The sequence below is a fragment of the Psammomys obesus genome, unplaced genomic scaffold, assembly GCF_907164565.1.
Source record: "Psammomys obesus unplaced genomic scaffold, mPsaObe1.curated_primary_1811, whole genome shotgun sequence".
Taxonomy (NCBI): Eukaryota; Metazoa; Chordata; class Mammalia; order Rodentia; family Muridae; genus Psammomys; species Psammomys obesus.
Window position 1 is genome coordinate 2,054,027 of NW_026596134.1, and position 16,763 is coordinate 2,070,789.

At 50.1% G+C, this 16,763-nt stretch overlaps 1 protein-coding gene across 6 annotated transcripts in view; it reads right to left on the minus strand.

The window, feature by feature from the left end:
* Positions 1-3,846: 3,846 nt before the first annotated feature.
* Tecpr2 (tectonin beta-propeller repeat containing 2) overlaps positions 3,847-16,763 on the minus strand; it is an 89,258-nt gene continuing 76,341 nt past the window's right edge. For all 6 annotated transcript variants that reach the window (XM_055592779.1, XM_055592782.1, XM_055592781.1 and 3 more), the window contains 3 exons: positions 8,354-8,495; positions 7,857-8,006; positions 3,847-7,352 (listed from right to left, as the gene is read on the minus strand). In XM_055592779.1, coding sequence (XP_055448754.1) covers positions 7,201-7,352; positions 7,857-8,006; positions 8,354-8,495 — 444 coding nt within the window. In that variant the 3' untranslated portion in view covers positions 3,847-7,200. The remainder of the gene's footprint in view (positions 7,353-7,856; positions 8,007-8,353; positions 8,496-16,763) is intronic.

The following is a 16,763-nucleotide window of genomic DNA, read 5'->3' on the forward strand; positions in this document are numbered from 1 at the left end:
CTACATTTGGGGTAGGGCTGCCAGGTCAAGGCAGGCTGTGAGAGCCTCGGCTCGACAGGCTCCTGCTCCCTGCTCAGCCAAGGATAAGGGTGAGGACCTGGAGTCCCGGGGGAGGTGACAGCTGAGCCAAGCAGGAGAGGAGCGGGAGCAGAGGGTGGGGACTGACATGACCAAGAGGACAGAATGTGCTGAGGCCAAGAGGACAAGCCTGTGCAGCTCTGACTGGCCCTCCTGTGCTGTGAGCCTCATAAATGGCCCATGGAGTTGGACTTGATCCTGTGTCCAGGAGGACAACCAGGGCCTGGCAGGCAGCTGTGGCAGGAGTTGAGCAGTAGGAACCAGACTTTGCATCACCACCTCACACTGAATCATTGGTTTCCTACCCAGGCCTGGTTCTGGCCCTATTAACTCCTTTCGCCCTCAGTCAGGATTAGCAGGTGCTAGCCCTGGGCTTCTGCACCTTCGCCACGGCTTTGGGGCCCCTGCATCATGGCTCCTCATTAGGATCAGGTGTGCCTTCCAGGCCTCCTGCCCAGCCCCAGCTTGTTCATGAGTGCACCCTCATCCCTCATCCTTCAGGAGAAATGGAACCCTGGCTGCAAAGCTGGGTTCACACCCAGAGGAACTTCGGGAGGAGGGCCTGACCCTGCCCAGGGATTTTTGCTGGGCTGTGAAATTCAACCTTTGTGGCACAGGCTTGTAGGCCATGATGTGCTGCCAGAAGCAGAGGCTAGCACTCTGCTCAAGGGGCACCTGCTGCTCAATGCTCCTGAGTGCAGCATGCCTGGAGGTGGAAAAGTCCAGGGTGCTGGGCCACAGGAGGGAGGGCAGGGGAAGCCTGGAGAGCAGGAAGGGCCTTAACCCTTGCCACCTCTGTCTTGGGCCCTGGTGTTACTGTAAGGGGATTTTAGGCCATTTCCTAGGCCAGGTACTGGTCCTATGTCTGGACTGGAGACTCTACTTCCCTTCTCCCTGAGCAGCCTTTCTGAGTCCTGGCACTTGTGGGTGATGGACACTCATGTCTTCCCAGCCCCAACTTTGGCCCATTCAAGATCAGTCCCCCTGGAATTCTGGGAGGTCCCAGGCCCAGATGAAGGATGCCACTGGCGGTGGCAATTCCTTACTTGCCACCTCGAAAGCTGGCTTCCTGCTGGGAATTTTGGCATCCCAGCATGTCTCCCTAGCTCAGTGCCCTTTGGGGTCTGCGGGTGCAGGGCTAGGTCCTCTGTCTCCTCCAGGAGACACTGTAGCTTTACTAACAACCTCCATAGAGCTGCCTGGCCTGGGGGAGGGTTAGTATGCTACTGAGGCCTTGTGGCCATTAGGGTAGAAGCAGAGGGGGACCTTGTGGGAGGAAATGGCACTACAGAGGGGGGACCCAGCCTGGAAAAGGTTCAGAGGAGCGTCAGACAAAGGGGTGTCATGGCTCATGGTGACAAGCTCAGAAGTGTCATGGTATCCCCACAGATGGGGACCGCTTCGTTGCCGAGTGGCCCCCTCTGCCCTTGTGCCTTGGGTGGATACAAAGGCAGGAACACTTACCAGGACACTGATTTTTGTGGGGCCTCCTACTAGGAGGTGGAAGGAGACAGGCCCACTGGGAAAAGCCTTGCCAGGGACCTCAGAGAAAGGCATGATTCCTGCCCATCGCTCTATACTGTCCTGGGGTGCCTGGTATAAGCCTGCACCTCAGGAAGCAGAGGGCCTGGAGAGGTGGCACTGGCTGATAAGCACTTGGGTGGTTGTTTCTGAGAGAGGAAGGGTGGGTGGCCTCAGTGGGTGGCTTATCTGTCCCCTGGGCCCTCCAGTCCAGGAAGGGCTGTGGTGCCACCTGACACATCGCCACCGTGGTCATAAGCCTGCAGGACTGAGCAGACCTGGAAGAGGGCGAGAGCCTTCCAGGCCCCATGCCCACATCCGCTATCAGCTAGTGGTAGGTGACCTTGGTGCCTCCAACACATACAAACAAGCCTTGTTCTTCTCCTCGTTAATTTTTTACTTGCTCCCATCAAATGTCAAATGAATGCATCCCCAGGAGATCTGTACTGTACCCCAGTTAAAGAATCCATGAGCCAAAATTTCTAGACCGTGATGCCTATTAGGAAAGACAGTGAAACAGCCACTGTCCTGTGCTGGTGGTGTGGCCTGCTGCGGCTCCCACCCTCTTCCCGCATCTAGAGCTTTCCATAGGCTCTATCTGCTTTGATCTTGGCTTCATTTCTTTACTAGCCTCAGCGTGGACAGCAGTTCTGTACATTACCCAAATTGTACCCACATGAGGTGGCTCCCTAGGAGACAGGAAGAACACAGGCTAAGGCTCCACCATGCTGGAGCCTGTTCCAATAACAGCGTACTACCATAGTGATGCTTGTCTGTGATCCCAGCACACAGAGGACCAAGAGTTCATGGCCAGGGGCTGCAGACATGGCTCAGTGCTTAAGGGTACTGGCTGTTCTTCCAGACCCAGGTTCAGTTTCCAGCACCCTGGTGGCGGGTTACAACAGTCTATAACTATTTCCAGGGCACCTGACACCCTCTTCTGACCACTTGGCCAACAGGCATGCATGTGGTACACAGACTTACATGCAGGCAAAACACACACGAACATAAAATAAATCTTAGGAAAAAAGTTAATGGTAGAGCTCAGAATATAGTTGAGAGGGCAGTGCTTGCTGAGCAGCTCCAAAGCCTTGGGTTTGATCATGAGCACCAAATAAAATGGGCATGGTGGTGCACACCGGTAATCCCAGCACTCACTAAGTAGAGGCAAACAAGGAGTTCAAGGCTGTCCTTGGCCATGGAGCCAGTTTGAAGTCAGCTTGAGCTATGTGAGAGTATCTCAAAAAATTATCACGGTTAGCCTAGGTTACATGAGTTCTATCTAGGCTACTCCTGACCCTGTCTCTAATTGGTACTGGTGTCCTCCCACACCTGCTTTGATGGCTGACTGTAAAAGCCTGAGATGACTGCATGATAAAAGGCAGCAGTCTGTAGCTTGAGGAGTTATGACTCATGTCTACACGGGTGTAACCACTGTCCCAGTCTAGGGAGCAGTATGAGTTTCTACTGCCAGTGCTGCGTAGTCATCTCTTCTATCAAGTCCAGGACTGTTTGATGGTGCTTGCCACCCAAGCCTGGAGTCCCGAGTTCAATCCCTGAAGCCCATGTAAAGGGGGAAGGACAGGACTGGCTCCACAAAGTGGTTCTCCCACTTCCACACTTGTCCTATGCACACCCACATACATGCATATAAACATACGAATGACTAGAGTCCAGCATGGAACACTGGGACTGTGAGAAGGCCAGGCCTGAGCATGGTTGGGCTCCTACAAGGAAGGCACTGGTCACACTGCTATCAGAGGGGCCACTAGCCGCCTGGCCCTTGTTCCTGTTATCTTGAAGCATTCTTACAGATTTTTCCTTTACTTTTGGCGATGCTGAGAGACTGAACCACACTAAGCAGGTGTTATACTGCCCATCCCCAAGCCCTGAGAACCGGTGTTTTTAAGACCACCACAGCAGGGACTGCAGATACGGTTCAGTGGTTAAGAACACTGCTTGTTCTTCCAGAGGACCTGGTTTCAGTTCCCAGCACCCACACTGCCGTTCACAACTGTCTGTAATTCCAGTTCCAGGGGACCTGGTACTCCCTTACAAAAATAACTGTAGGCAAAGCACCAATGCACTTAAAAATTAAAAAAAGAATTAAAAGATCACTATGGTACAAGCATTTCCCCGTACTTTATGAAAAGGGTTTTTTGTTTTTTGTTGTTTTCTTTACATGCTTTTGGTGTTGATTTTGTGATATTTGACTCAAGTACTATTAGTACTGCAAAATTAAGAGAATTGGGTTTCTAAATGCAAGTTTTATTTAGTTTGAAATAAATAATACATTTACATTCAAAGGATAAAAAAGACACAAGGTTGGAAACAATCACTAGCCAGCCACAGGTCCCAAGTGAGAACCTTCTCTCTGCCCTGCTGAAGGGTGACGTACACACAGCACCCCACCAGGCAATGTCGTCCTCTATCTGTAAACCGTACTGTAATGTCGTGACAGGCCAGAAGAATTTCACACAGCCCAAGATTCCCTGTGGGACCCCACAGTATAGCCCTGTTGGTATACATCCTGAGGCATCACAGGCATGTGCTCAAGGCACAGACAGCCTAAACACTCCCTCTGTTTAGTTTTCTTTGTTGCCATTCTGGGACTGAGACCAGGGACTGCACGCTGGGCAAGCCCTGGATCACTGTGCCATACACATACAGCTCTGCTTTTATTCTTGACAGGGCATTTTTAGTGTTGGGCTTCTGGACTGAAGAGCCATGAGAGGCTTTCCCAGAGGGCCATGTCTGGGGCCTCCCACTGGAGGATGCTTCTGTGAGTTGCCTCTTCACCTCCTTTGTCCATCTTTGTGTCAGGTCTGTTCCTACTGGTTTGGACAAGTCCCCACAGTGCACATTCAACATGGGTACCAACCATGTCTCTTTCTCAGTTTGGTTACTTTTAAATTTAGCTTTCTTGAGACAGGCTCTTACTGTGTGGTCCAGGCGGGTCTGGAACCCATAGCAATTGTGCCTCAGCTTCCTGAGGGCTAGGGCTGTAGGCATGCTCTGAGTCCGTAAGGTTTTTGGTCTGTGTTGCAGTGTGCATGCTAGGTCCATCACTGAGCCACATCCCAGCCCCACACAGGATTTCTGATGTACAGAGTCTACATTTTGAATAAATAAAATCTCCACATGGGTTTTGTGTGGCTGTCCCATCATTTGTGCACTTGCCCTTCAGAAGGCAAAGGCAGGGTTTCTGTGCAAAGTGGAAATGGTAGGCACAGCAGCTGTTGCCTCCTTCCCCTGCAATGCCTATGGAATGCTGTGATACTCACTACACGGTGCTGCCTGGCTGCTTGGGGTGAGGGCCCAGCCATGGTCTGGGTCATTCCTGGCATGCTGGCCCTTGCTGGGGCAATTCCAGGAATCTATGGGTTGAGCACAGGCCAGCAGATTCACCAAGCTGGGTCCTGGCTCATGTACACTGTGTGACTGTGAATAGGGTACCCAACCTCTCTGAGGCTCACAGACTAACCCTATCTAGAGGGGACATGAAGCTAAGTAACATGGGGCATCTGTGGGTACTGTCATGATTTTAGGAATTCCCTTGCTCTCCAAGAGAGACAGGCCAGTGGGGATTCTGAAAGTAAGCTGCACTCACAGACTTCTTTGCATGGAGTCTGACGTCCCAGCAGGACATGGTGATGCATACCCATAATCCCAATCCCAGAATTTAAAAGGTGGAGGCAGGAGGATCAGCAAAGGCTATCCTTGGCTAGCTACATAGTGAACTGAAGGCCAATCTGGGCTACAGAAGACTGATTCAAAACAACAACACAAGTCTAATGTCTTGGGACAGCCCTTCATTCGGCCTTTGGGGCAGAATTCTCTCTAGGGCTGCCAGAAAGTGTGTCTAGCTGTGCTGCTCTGTTGCAGTGTGGCTGGGCTGGCGGGCTTTCTGCAGGCCAGGAAATGGATCTGCTGCAGTCCTCCCAGCTCACTCATCAAGCTTGATAATTGGAAAAGTCTAATATTTTTCATGATCTCAAAGCACAACTAAAATTTAAAACCAAAAAGAAAATCATACAAAGCTTTGAGACTAAAAGTAGTCTAAAAGTGTCCATTTAACTTGGGTTTAATTGCACTATCGTCCCGTGGGCTTAGGGGAGCGCTGCCATCGTGAGGAGCCAGGCAAGGCACACCATTCACAGAAGAGTGCTGCAGCCCAGTGTGGGCTGCCTCTCCTGTCACTGAACTCTGAGAAAAGGAGTCTATAAAATGAAGTCCAGTCAAGGCTTCCAGCAGCTCATTACTGCTGAGACTTGGAGGCCTCTGCTTCATTACTGCTGGGGCCCTGACACATGCTTCGTAGAAAACAGACACCAAGTAACTGTCTGGACCAGGTGGACTGAAAAAAGCAGCCCATCTGGAGCAATGACAGGGACCTGGGGGTGGGGGGCTGCAGCAGGGGCAGCAGGCTCAGGGAAGGGCACACCTTGGGCAGCCTGCCCTGAAGCGCAGACGCCTGAGGGAAGAGTGTCACTGTCCTGCCTGCCATGGTGGGACACAGCAACTGTGGGCAGAGGCTCTGTCTCCACCAGCTGCTGGGGAATCGATGTGCTGGCCACTGCAGACACTGTTCTTGAGCTGAGGACATGATAGGCAGTGGTCTCCCCTGCAGAGCTGTAGCCAAGACAAGGAGGGCTTAGCACATACCTCCTGAAGGAACAGAGGACCTTCACTGTTTTTAGAAGATATGCTTATCTTCTACATTTGTGAGATTTGATTGAAAATGAGGTATCTTATTCAGGTTTTAACACAACAAACATAAAGGCAATTACCAGATTCATCTTCTGAGGAAGTACCTGGCTTTAGGGTGCCCACCAACACACTAGTCAAATGTCATTCCAAAGGTGTCTCTAGATTAGCTCAGCACACCTGTGCTGGACTACATGGACCATGTGGGCACCTGGGTTCCGTCTACACCCCTTGGCTGTTGTGTTGACTGAGGTGGGCAGGGGTTGGACAGGAGTGTGGGCAACATGAGGAGGCAAGGGTGTGGATGTTTACCCTGCAGGGTCCAGCACCCCATCCTGGACAGGTACTTCCCCCCTGGAATGTCTGGTTTGGGATATGCACTGTGGCTTCTATCTCTCGGAGAGAAGTAAGGGACCCTGTAATAAAGTCAACACTGTCACCAAACACATCCAGTGGCTGCAAGTTCTGACCTGCAGGCCCGTTTGGCCTGGGGTTCTGGCATGGACACACGCTCACCTCTTCCTGGCTTTCGCTCATCTGCCTCTGGTGGTGTCCCTGCTGGCTCACACACCAGGACCTGTAGCTGCTGATGAGAATTTACTGTGGTGCCCAGCTAACTAGTGCATGCAACTGAACAGGAGCCACTATTCCCATTTGGAAGTGACCTGGGCAAGATGTCAAAGCTGCTGCTGCTGCTGCTGCTGCTGCAGCGACAACACCAGGCACATAGCTGAGGCTGTGAGTTCTGGAATGAGACGGAAACACAAACAGATGAAAGCAAGTGTGGGGTGTGTCCAGCCTGGCAAATGAGACATGTCCTTGAGTGTTCCACTGGAAACAGCAGCATCCAACACAGAGCCCATTTCCTCCTTGACTGGCTCCTTGGGGCTTCCTTCAGATGACCTCCCACTCATCCTCCAGGTCCTCAGGGTGCGAGGTGGCCACTTGGCTGTTGTGAGTGTTGTGTGAATGGCTGAACGTCTTTGTCAGTCGCTGGAGGAGATAGCCGTGGGAGCCCACCGCCCACAGCTCGTCTGATGAGGTCACTGCAAAGATGAGAGCCAATCACAGTCTTGTAAACCACATAGTCTGAGACAAAGGCCATAGGTGGAGATCAGGGCCCTGGATCTAGTCTGGACCTGGTGACATTCTGGCCCAGAGATGACCAAGAGCTAGCCATTTCTCCAACTTGTGTTTTGTTCACTCAATTTATTATTATTATTTTGAAGTAGAGTCTCACACTATAGCCCAAGGTTGGCCTGGAACTCACTATGTAACCCAGGTTAGCCTAGGACTCACAATCTACCTTCTCAGTCTTTCAAGTGCTGGGATTACAAGTGTAAGTAGCTGTGCCAGCAGTAGCTCTGAGCAGTGGAGCGAAGCTCCTGTTCCTATCAGGTGACTTGCAGAACCTGTGTCTGGATCCCTGGGCCTTGTTCTTGGCTCTGGCTGTGGGGATGTGGAGCTGAGTTGGAGCCTCTTCAAATAACCCCTCACACCTCCACCCCTGCCCCAACGAGACACCAAGTCTACCACGTCCCAGCACCTGCCTGTGAAACATGATACAGTTCCGGGAATTTTCTTCCAGTAGTCCCCAGCAGGATTTTTGTCGGTGATGCCATAGCGGCGGGCGAGGTCCCCATTTGGACAGCGTGCCCACACGGTCCTGGTGCTCAGGGCCAACTGGCAGGCCTGCAATCCTGTGGGTAAACTGGGGATCAGCTCATCTCTGGTACACACAGGACAGTGCTGCTCTTTCCAGACATTGTGATGGCTACCAGGGCTTCTTGTGACACCGTACAGGGCTAGGCACCAAGGGAGAGGGAGCCCCCGAGGAGCTGGCCCAGTCACTAAGAAAGCTGTCCTCCCACATACCCCACAAAGAGCTGGCCTGGGTTCTCCCAGCAGGGAGCACTCTTTGGAACTTTACCAGGCTCCTGCTTCAGGTCATCTCAGACCCAGAATACCCAGGACTTCCGTGTGGCCCCTGGGTGGGTGACGACAGTGGGCCTGGGAAACCTCAGTTTACCTGTAGGGTTGTCCCTACCTGGCACATGCTCCCAGTCTGTCCCCACGGGCATCTCCTCAGTGATTCCAGTTCGCACGTACACGTTCCACCTGCTGTCTAGGGCCCACAGCATCTGGTCATTGGGGCTAGAATGGACACTGACCAAAGTGACCCCAGCAGGCTGGAAACAGAAAGGGGCAGTCCTCAGAGAAGGACAAGAGGTTGGTGGGCTGGGGGCCCACCAGTGAGCGACTGCACAAGGCCAGCTCCACATGAGGCTGGGTGAGCAGAAGGGAAAAGGCTGATATGGGCTTCTTGGTGGTTCTGCATCTGGCATGCGTATCACAGGAAAGACAGACATTGACCAGGCCATCCTCATAGTGTCACACAACCAAGACTACAGGATACCCCACCAGATAACCGGACAACTTCAGCTGGCAACACAGAAAGGCAGAGGTCTGGATGAGGGAGTGAGTCAACACGAGCAGAAATGGACTGCCGCACACAGGACAGCAAAGCCGCACTGCTGCCCAACCCCAGGTGCCTGATGTGGCAGGGGGCGCTGCACGCGGAGCATGGTCAGCCTGCCTACAGCCTGCCGCTGGCTATCCTCACACTCACTACGCACAGGGCAGCCTCCAGCCTGGCTAGGGCCCTGACGGCTACCGGGAGGCCTCCTATTAGCTTTCAGTCCTCCTGTCTGTGTCTTGGCTTCAGTATTTCCTGCAGTATGGACCATGGGAGATGGACTAGGCTGGATGCGCTGCTCCTCTGTAAGGTCAGCATGCCATGGTGTGCTCTCACTGTTTCACAGGCAAGAGCAAATCCCTCCAAAGTTGTTTACTGTCCCAGGGCAGGCTACTCCACAGAGTAAAAAAGCCCCCATGTTTTTGAGGGCAGAGTGACCTAGAGTCCATGTGAGTAAACAAAGCCTTGAAGGGTCTGGCTGTCCCCTGTGCTGTCCTCACTTCCTTTCCTGGACTCAGTTATGCTGACTGCAAGCCCTCTTGGTATCCTAGTTTCCTGGGTTCTGATCAGTTACTCACAGGGATGTGGTTCCTGTTCTGCATCTTGCTTTCCAGGCAGCGATGGATGTGGTTATGGTGCATGCTTCAAGTTACATTCCACTGAGCTCCCATCATGCTGTTGACATCACACTCTGCTGGCTTGAGCTGCTGGACTCTTGGGGGCACCCTTCATGGAGGGTCACCCATGCCTGAATGTCTACTGAAGCACTCACAACCTGCTGTCCTTCTCTGCCGGCCACTCTCAGTGGGAGCTTTCTATAAGTCACTGACTGGATGAGCAGAGCACCAAGTTCTCTGTACAGAAGGAATGTGTGTGAGGGTGGAGGGAGTAGAAAGGGAAGGAAGGAGTGGGGCATCTGTGTTATATGGATGGTAAAGAAGTGTTGTCACAGTCTAAGCTGTACAGTATAAGGCCGAAGCCACAGGGGCCGTGCATGACCATGCAGTGCCACGGGGACATAAAACAGAGAGCATAAGAAATTCCAGTTACTTTCAAAAGTCAGCCTTCAGGCCAGCAAGGTCTGCCTACTGTAGCTCTGCAGTTAAATGTCCAGGGATCACCATGGGGTCTCCATGCTTGGACCTGCGGCTCATTCCCAGCTTTGTAGTGCAGGTTGTGTCCAAACGGTGTGTCTTAGGGTGTCTCCTCTGAGCAAAACCTTTTTTCTACAGTTTGACCATATGATGCCTATTTCTGTCCCATAGCCTGGAAGCATGAGGTACAGAGTTTGAGGAGGGCTATTCTAGGCCAATCCCCTAATCCTAGAAGGTGAAGGGTGTAAGAGTAGGGAGAGAAGAAGCTGCCTCACCCTGTAACTGGGCAGAGTGAGGAAGGTAGGCTGCTGGACCCCACAGCACTAACAAAGAAGAGGGGCACTGGGCCCTGCCTGCCCACACCCATGGAGTGCTGGCTCTCTCCACCATGCTAACCATAACCATGCGTGAGCCTACAGTTACAAATACGTCAATTGAAGAAAGAGGTAAAAAGCTGAAATTTAGGTTTATTTACTTTTAAAGCTTCATATTAATTTTTAAAAGTGAAATGACGAGTGCAACTTGTTGAATAGAGTAAATAGTTCAAAAATAAGGAGCAATGAGGTAGTGCCTAGATAAAGGCACTTGTCGCCAAGCTACCAGGACCCACATGAAGAGGAAGGACTAACCCTGCAGGTTGTGTTCTGACCCCTCCAAGATAACCAAATGTGAAAAAAAGCTTAAAGATTCACAAATGTAGAAACATTAGGGACTTAAGAGAGTCTTGGTAAGCTGAGAGAAAATATACCTGTGTGTGCACATTTGCGCGCTTGTTAAATATCCTTTAAAAAGACAGGAGGAGCCAAACTGCCTTTCTGGAGTAGTTTAAGTACAGCCATCAACATGCTTAAATCCTCACAGGTCAAAGGGGCTGCTGGTGGCTAGACCTCTTTTAAATACAAGTGGGGCAGGATGCTGTGCCCCTAGGATCATCCTGATCACTACAGATACCCAAAGCCACAGTTCCTTCCTCCCAAGCACCCCTTGCAGGGGCAGCATTCCTCTAGCCACCACCACAAGACTACAGGATGAAATCACCATGATCTTGACACAGCATCCCTGTGGATGCCTTCCTAAGCTGAGGAGAAAGTTCCAATGTAGGCTGAAGAAGCTGCTTGGGGCCATAAAGAGGGCTCTCAGTCTTGAACTAACAGGATCACCTGAGCCAGGTGTGGTAGTGCACACCTTTAATCCCAGCCTAGGGAGGCAGATGGAGGCAGATCTCTGAGTTTGAGGCCAGCCTGGGCTCCACAGCCAGTTCCAGAACAGCCAGAGTTACATAGAGAAAGTCTGTTTCGAACCTTCCCCCCCCCCCCCCCCGCAAGGGAGTCCACTGAGCATCAGGTGCAATGTAGGTTCTGCCCCATTTATATTGGGTTAAGTATCACAGACAAGGTCCGGTCCCAGGTTTTTGTTTTTTGGCGTGTGAGTGCGTGTGTGTGCACGTGTGTGTACACTAAGCAAACTATTCCTGAGCCACATCTTTGATATAGGCGTATGGCAGGTTGGCCTCTAGCTCTTAACCTGCCTCCTGAGAGCTGGAACTTCAAGGTGCAGCACCATACTCACCGCTATACCAAGCATGTGTGAATTAGCACACTGTGCTTGGAAACTTCCCCCTTGGCATACCCTCACCCACAGGAGGGCTCTGCCTGACTCGCCACCCTTCACCGGTAAGAGAAGAGTGAGCAGAGAATAGGCTGCTGTCACCTCTTCGCAGGAGGCACAGGAAGACCTCTGTGTGGGGGTGCAGTCTGTGCATGTTCCCAGCCCTCTCACTGGCAGTTCCCATTACAGGCCATTGAACAGGTGCTGCTGGACAGGCTACGCTGCCAGCCCCAGTGCTTCACGGCCAAAGAGCTCGAGCCCTCTCTCCTGTGAGCTGTCAGGATGGCTTCAGAGCCTCCATACCCATCACAGGTCAGGTCAGTCCTTCTGCCAGGCCCCTAGCTCCCTCTGTGCCATCACCCTCTCTCCCTAGGACTGGGCAGGCTCCTAAGAAAGGCAGCCATTCTTACCATTTTCCATTTTCCCTCTCAAATAGCTCCCATGTTTAGGGGTTTTGCTGCTTGAGAAAAATTTAAACACACACACACACACACATACACATACACACACACACCCCCCAAAACAAAAACCAAGTACACCAGAGGAACCCCAAGCAATAACCAGCGGACAGTACAGTTGTTAGTTGTAGAACAAACAGACTCTTACTAACACAAACTGGCTTTTCCATGCTTCTAGATCTCAACATACCATCTTGGGCTTAAAGGGACCCAGGAGGCCAGTCAAGACCAACTCCTTTGTATTCTGGGCAAGAAAACGACAAAAGTAATGCCTGGAGCTGGAGTGGCCTGTGAATTTATAACTCAAGCATTTAGGCCAGAGCCCTTCAAGCTTCCAGGCTCAGCCTTCCTTTACCTCACTCACTACCTACAACCAGGGACATAGCGTGCACTCCTGCACATCCTCATGTGTCCCTTAGCTCAGGCCAAAAGGGAGACAGATGTTCTCCAGCAGAGGAAATGCTGCCCAAGGAGAGCACTGCCGTTCAGAACTTGTGGAGGCTGGATCAGGTTCGGCAGGAAGTGCCCAGAGCCAGAGGCAGCCTAGTCAGAGCACTTCAACAGAAGCAGCAGAATCCAGACGGCAGAGTGGCCGAGGCCAGTGGAGCCTTTGAAGACCATCTTTTCTTTTTCCTTGGGTCCCTCTTTCAACTTTCTCTCTTTTAATCTTTAATCCATTTAAAATGTGACACAACCCTGAACTTCCCAGTTCCCAGAGACTCAGGGTCTCTACTTCGCATTCTTCTGGTGTTAGGACACTAAGGTGACAGGTTCACCACTCTGGCCTCGTTTATCTGTGGCACATTCATTTATTTGTTCCTTTTAGTTCTTTGTTTTCTCTAGCAAACCTTTTCCTGCTTCTGGTTTTTTCCTCTTCATTTCAGATTAGTTTGAAACCTAGATGCTAATAATGCTAGCGAACCTCCCATCTGGATCACACCATGTATTCAGACCCCAGCAGAAAAAAAAAAAACAACAACAAAAAACACAAACAAACAGCATTTGCTAGTTATAAGGGATATACTTCAGAAAACAAACAAACAAAAAAAAACAAAACACATACTCAGGAATGGGTTTCCTGTACAACTATGATATTTTGGACATTCTGTCTTTCCTGAGCAAGTAGGCAAAGCCAATTGGGACTGCTTACTAAACAGTGAATTTGAGGCTAGCCTGGTCAACAGAGCTAGTTCTAGGATAGCCAAAGCTACATAAAGAAACCCTATTGTGAAAACAAACAAGCAAACAAACCCCAAAACAAATGAAGAAAAAGAAAAACACTAAAGCTAGGCCTGATGGCACAGGTCAGTAATCCCAGCAACTTGGGAGGTTAAGGCAGGAGATCATGAGTTCAAAACTGGCCTGGACTACTCTCATGAGTTCAAGATAAGCCCTGGCAATTTAGGAAGATCCTCTTTCAAAACAAACAACAACAAAAACAAGGGATTAGTGATGACACATGCCTTTAATCCTAGGGAGAGGTAGGTGAATCTCAGAGTTCAAGGCTAGCCTGATCTACAGAGCGAATTCCAGGAAAGCCAGAACAAAAGTAAGGAGGGGAGGGAGGAAGTGTTAGGGCCAACCCCCCCTCTTCCCCAATGGCAGTTGACCTGTCCTAAAAAAAACTTTTAAAAAGAACTCTTACTGGATAAACAGAAACCTAAAGAGGGTACCTGTATACCAAGAGCCTCCCTTAAACCATGAGGAACATACCCCACCTGATAGACCTCCCTCAAGCTGCCCCAAAGGTCAACTACCTTTGGCAAGGGCATCTAGTCATGTGGAACAGTCAGTATCAGCTCAAAGACCCCACTCTGCTGACTGTCATAAAATTTGCTTTCCTGATATTTTTCTCCCCACCCTAAGATCTCGGCAGTTTGAGCCCCAATAAACCTTTCTTTATACCCATGGAGTTATAGTTTCACTGAGCCCTTAGTTGCAGGAAGGAGGAAAAGATTGTTAAAAGAGTAAGATCACACACAAACAGGCAAGCTGGGGACATGAAAGCCACATAGGGACCTGAAGGGAGAAGACACTTCAAAACACACCCTTCGGGGGACTACAAAGATGCTCAGTAGGTACGGATGCTTGTACGCAAGCATGAGGACCCGAGTTCAGAATGCCAGCACCCAAGTAAGAAGCATGGCTATGTACTCCTATACACACACACAGTGTTAAGAAGTGGAAACAGGAGACTGCTGGGGCTTGCTGGTTGCCAGACTTGCTGAAAAACAACTAGCTCCATCCAGGTCTAGTGACAGACTGTCTACTGTCTTCTGCTCCCTGTGTGCACAAGATGGCACACTGCACACACACGGAACATACACTAGGTGCCTGTACACACACACACACACATACACATTCACGCACACACATGGGGTTGGGAAGGATGGAGAGATGATGGGAAGGAAGAAAGGAGGGAGGGAGGGAGGGAGGAAGGGAAGAGACAAAGGAGTCCAGGCTTGGGAGTCCAAACTGCAAAAGGAAGAATTCGAGCAAGAACAGAAGAAGCAAGAGGAAGGCTACAGCCACCATGGGAATCACTGTGTGTCAACAGGACACCTCCTACGCCAAGGATCGTAAGGTAGAGTGTCATCTATGAGCAGAAGCACACATAAACAAGGCATGCCTCTGTGCTCTCCAGGAAGAGATCCACTAAGTCTAGAGAGAAGTCAGTGCAGACATGAGGGATCACCTGTCAGTATCCAGAGATGCAAACTTGATCTGAGTCGGATTCCAACACACATAATGGCGGAAGGCGAGAACTGACTCCACAAAGTTGTCCCATGACCTTCACACATGCACCTTGGCACATATGTATACACGTATGTGTGTGCACGCACACACATACACACAAAACCAACAACAACAACAACAAAAAACAAAACAGTTACTGCAGTTCTTTTTGTCTGCAAGGATTTCTTTTTCCTTAATGCTCTCCTGCCACACTCCTGCTCAACTTAAACACTGTATAAAACTCAAACTCCTTTTTGGTAGTACTGTTTTCCTTTCTCTTGGGGACAGCCGGGCAGTTCTTACCCTGAGTAAAGCTTTGCCTTTTGGCCTCGGAGGGCTCTGGTGATATGCCACGTAGGTGGCAGAGCTGAATGCAGATGTGGGTATGTGACACCTGATCCAGTTCCCTCCTACAGCTCTAGGGTCCTAGACTTGTGCAAGGACACCAACTCCAGGAGCCACAAGGGTGGTCATGTACATCTTAAGCTCACTGACATCATTCACAGGTTAGTGAGGAAAACAACAGGGCTTTTTCCACAAATGGCCCTGAAAAGTAAGTTCAGGGGAGGAATGGTGAGAATTCAGTAAAAAGACCCAAAAGCCAGGAGGATTTTTTGAAGCTGAATTCTAGGAAGTATGCGGAGGATCCGCAGCAGATTGTGGATGCCCTTTGTGCCCCTGGGTCCTCTGCACCTCTGCATAGGCTGTGTGTCTCGTGCGCAACATCCTCCAAGCTGAGCAGAGGTGGAGCACAGGGGGTACCACAAACACACCGAGTGAGCAACACAAGCCTCTTCAGTTGGCAGCAGCTCCGCTATTTTTGTTTCCTGGTCTCTGGTAAAACCTCCTTCTTATAGTGGTTTTGGGGTGAAGTTTCTACAAAGTACTCAAAACAAATGAGTCAGTTTTCAGACTTGCTAGTGCTTGGGAGGACCTAGGGAAAATATTTTTAGTTGTATTTAGCAGCTTTGAGAACTGGAGTTTGCAGAGTTTCTATCTGTATTTGGGGTGCCTCTAAAACCAGCACAAGTGCCATGGTCTTTCAAAGCACTATGAGCTCTGTGGCTAAATGAAAGAACAGTCCTCAGGCACTTACTCCCGTATGACCCACCCTGAGCAGGCTCTGCTTCTTCCTAACCCATCACCCTTGCTCACCTGCTGAGATGCCTGCCCAGTCCTCTCCTTCACTTGGTGGCATTATTGGTCATCCAGTGCTGTTTTCTCTGCCTACACTGACTACTTGGCATGGCAGAGCAAATGGTCAGTGATATAACACCAAGGCTGACAGAGCTGGCAAGTAGCCACACTACATGTAAAATGTTATTTAAATTTCACTGCTGTCAATATATGTGGTTCTGTGAACAGTTTCATTGTGCTACAATGGTCCATGAGCATGGGCAGTCTTTCCATCTTCTAAGTGTTTCTTTAGTGTTGTAACGTTTTCACTGTAGTGGTCTTTCGCATCCCTGGCTAGTTTAAATCATTTTATATCCTCTACGGTTGCCTTTTGCTTGTTTTTTTTTTTTTTTTTTTTTTTTTTTTGTGCTATGATAAGTATTTTTTTTTCTCTACTTTGTGTATGTGGTAAATTCATCTCTGTGTACACGTGGGTGCAATTGCCTGTGACCAGAGGTCAACATCACCTCCATAGCCTTCTTTGTTGTTGTTGTTTGCCAGTACCTCTCACTGGATCTGGAGCTAACATGTAACTGGTGAAGTATCAGGCTCGCTCTGTCTCTGTTGCTCCCTAACACTGAGGTACCAATACACACTGCCATGCCCAGCTTTTACCTGGGTGCTAGGGATCTGAACTCAGGTCTCCATGCTTAGATGGGAAGCGCCTTCTTCCCATTCCTCCTGATCTTCTTTAGAGTAGAAATAGATAAAATATAGGAAAACAATATAGAAAAATCATTAAGAGCAAAGATGGCATTTTCAAAAGACGATAAAGCTGAGAAACTGTGTGATGTGCTGAGAAAAAGAGACCTGGGGAGAGAGCTTACAGAGTAAGGCACAACGACCTAAGTTTAATCCCAGAGCCATGCACAGTCAGACGCAGTAGCATGCACCTGTAATTCCAGCACT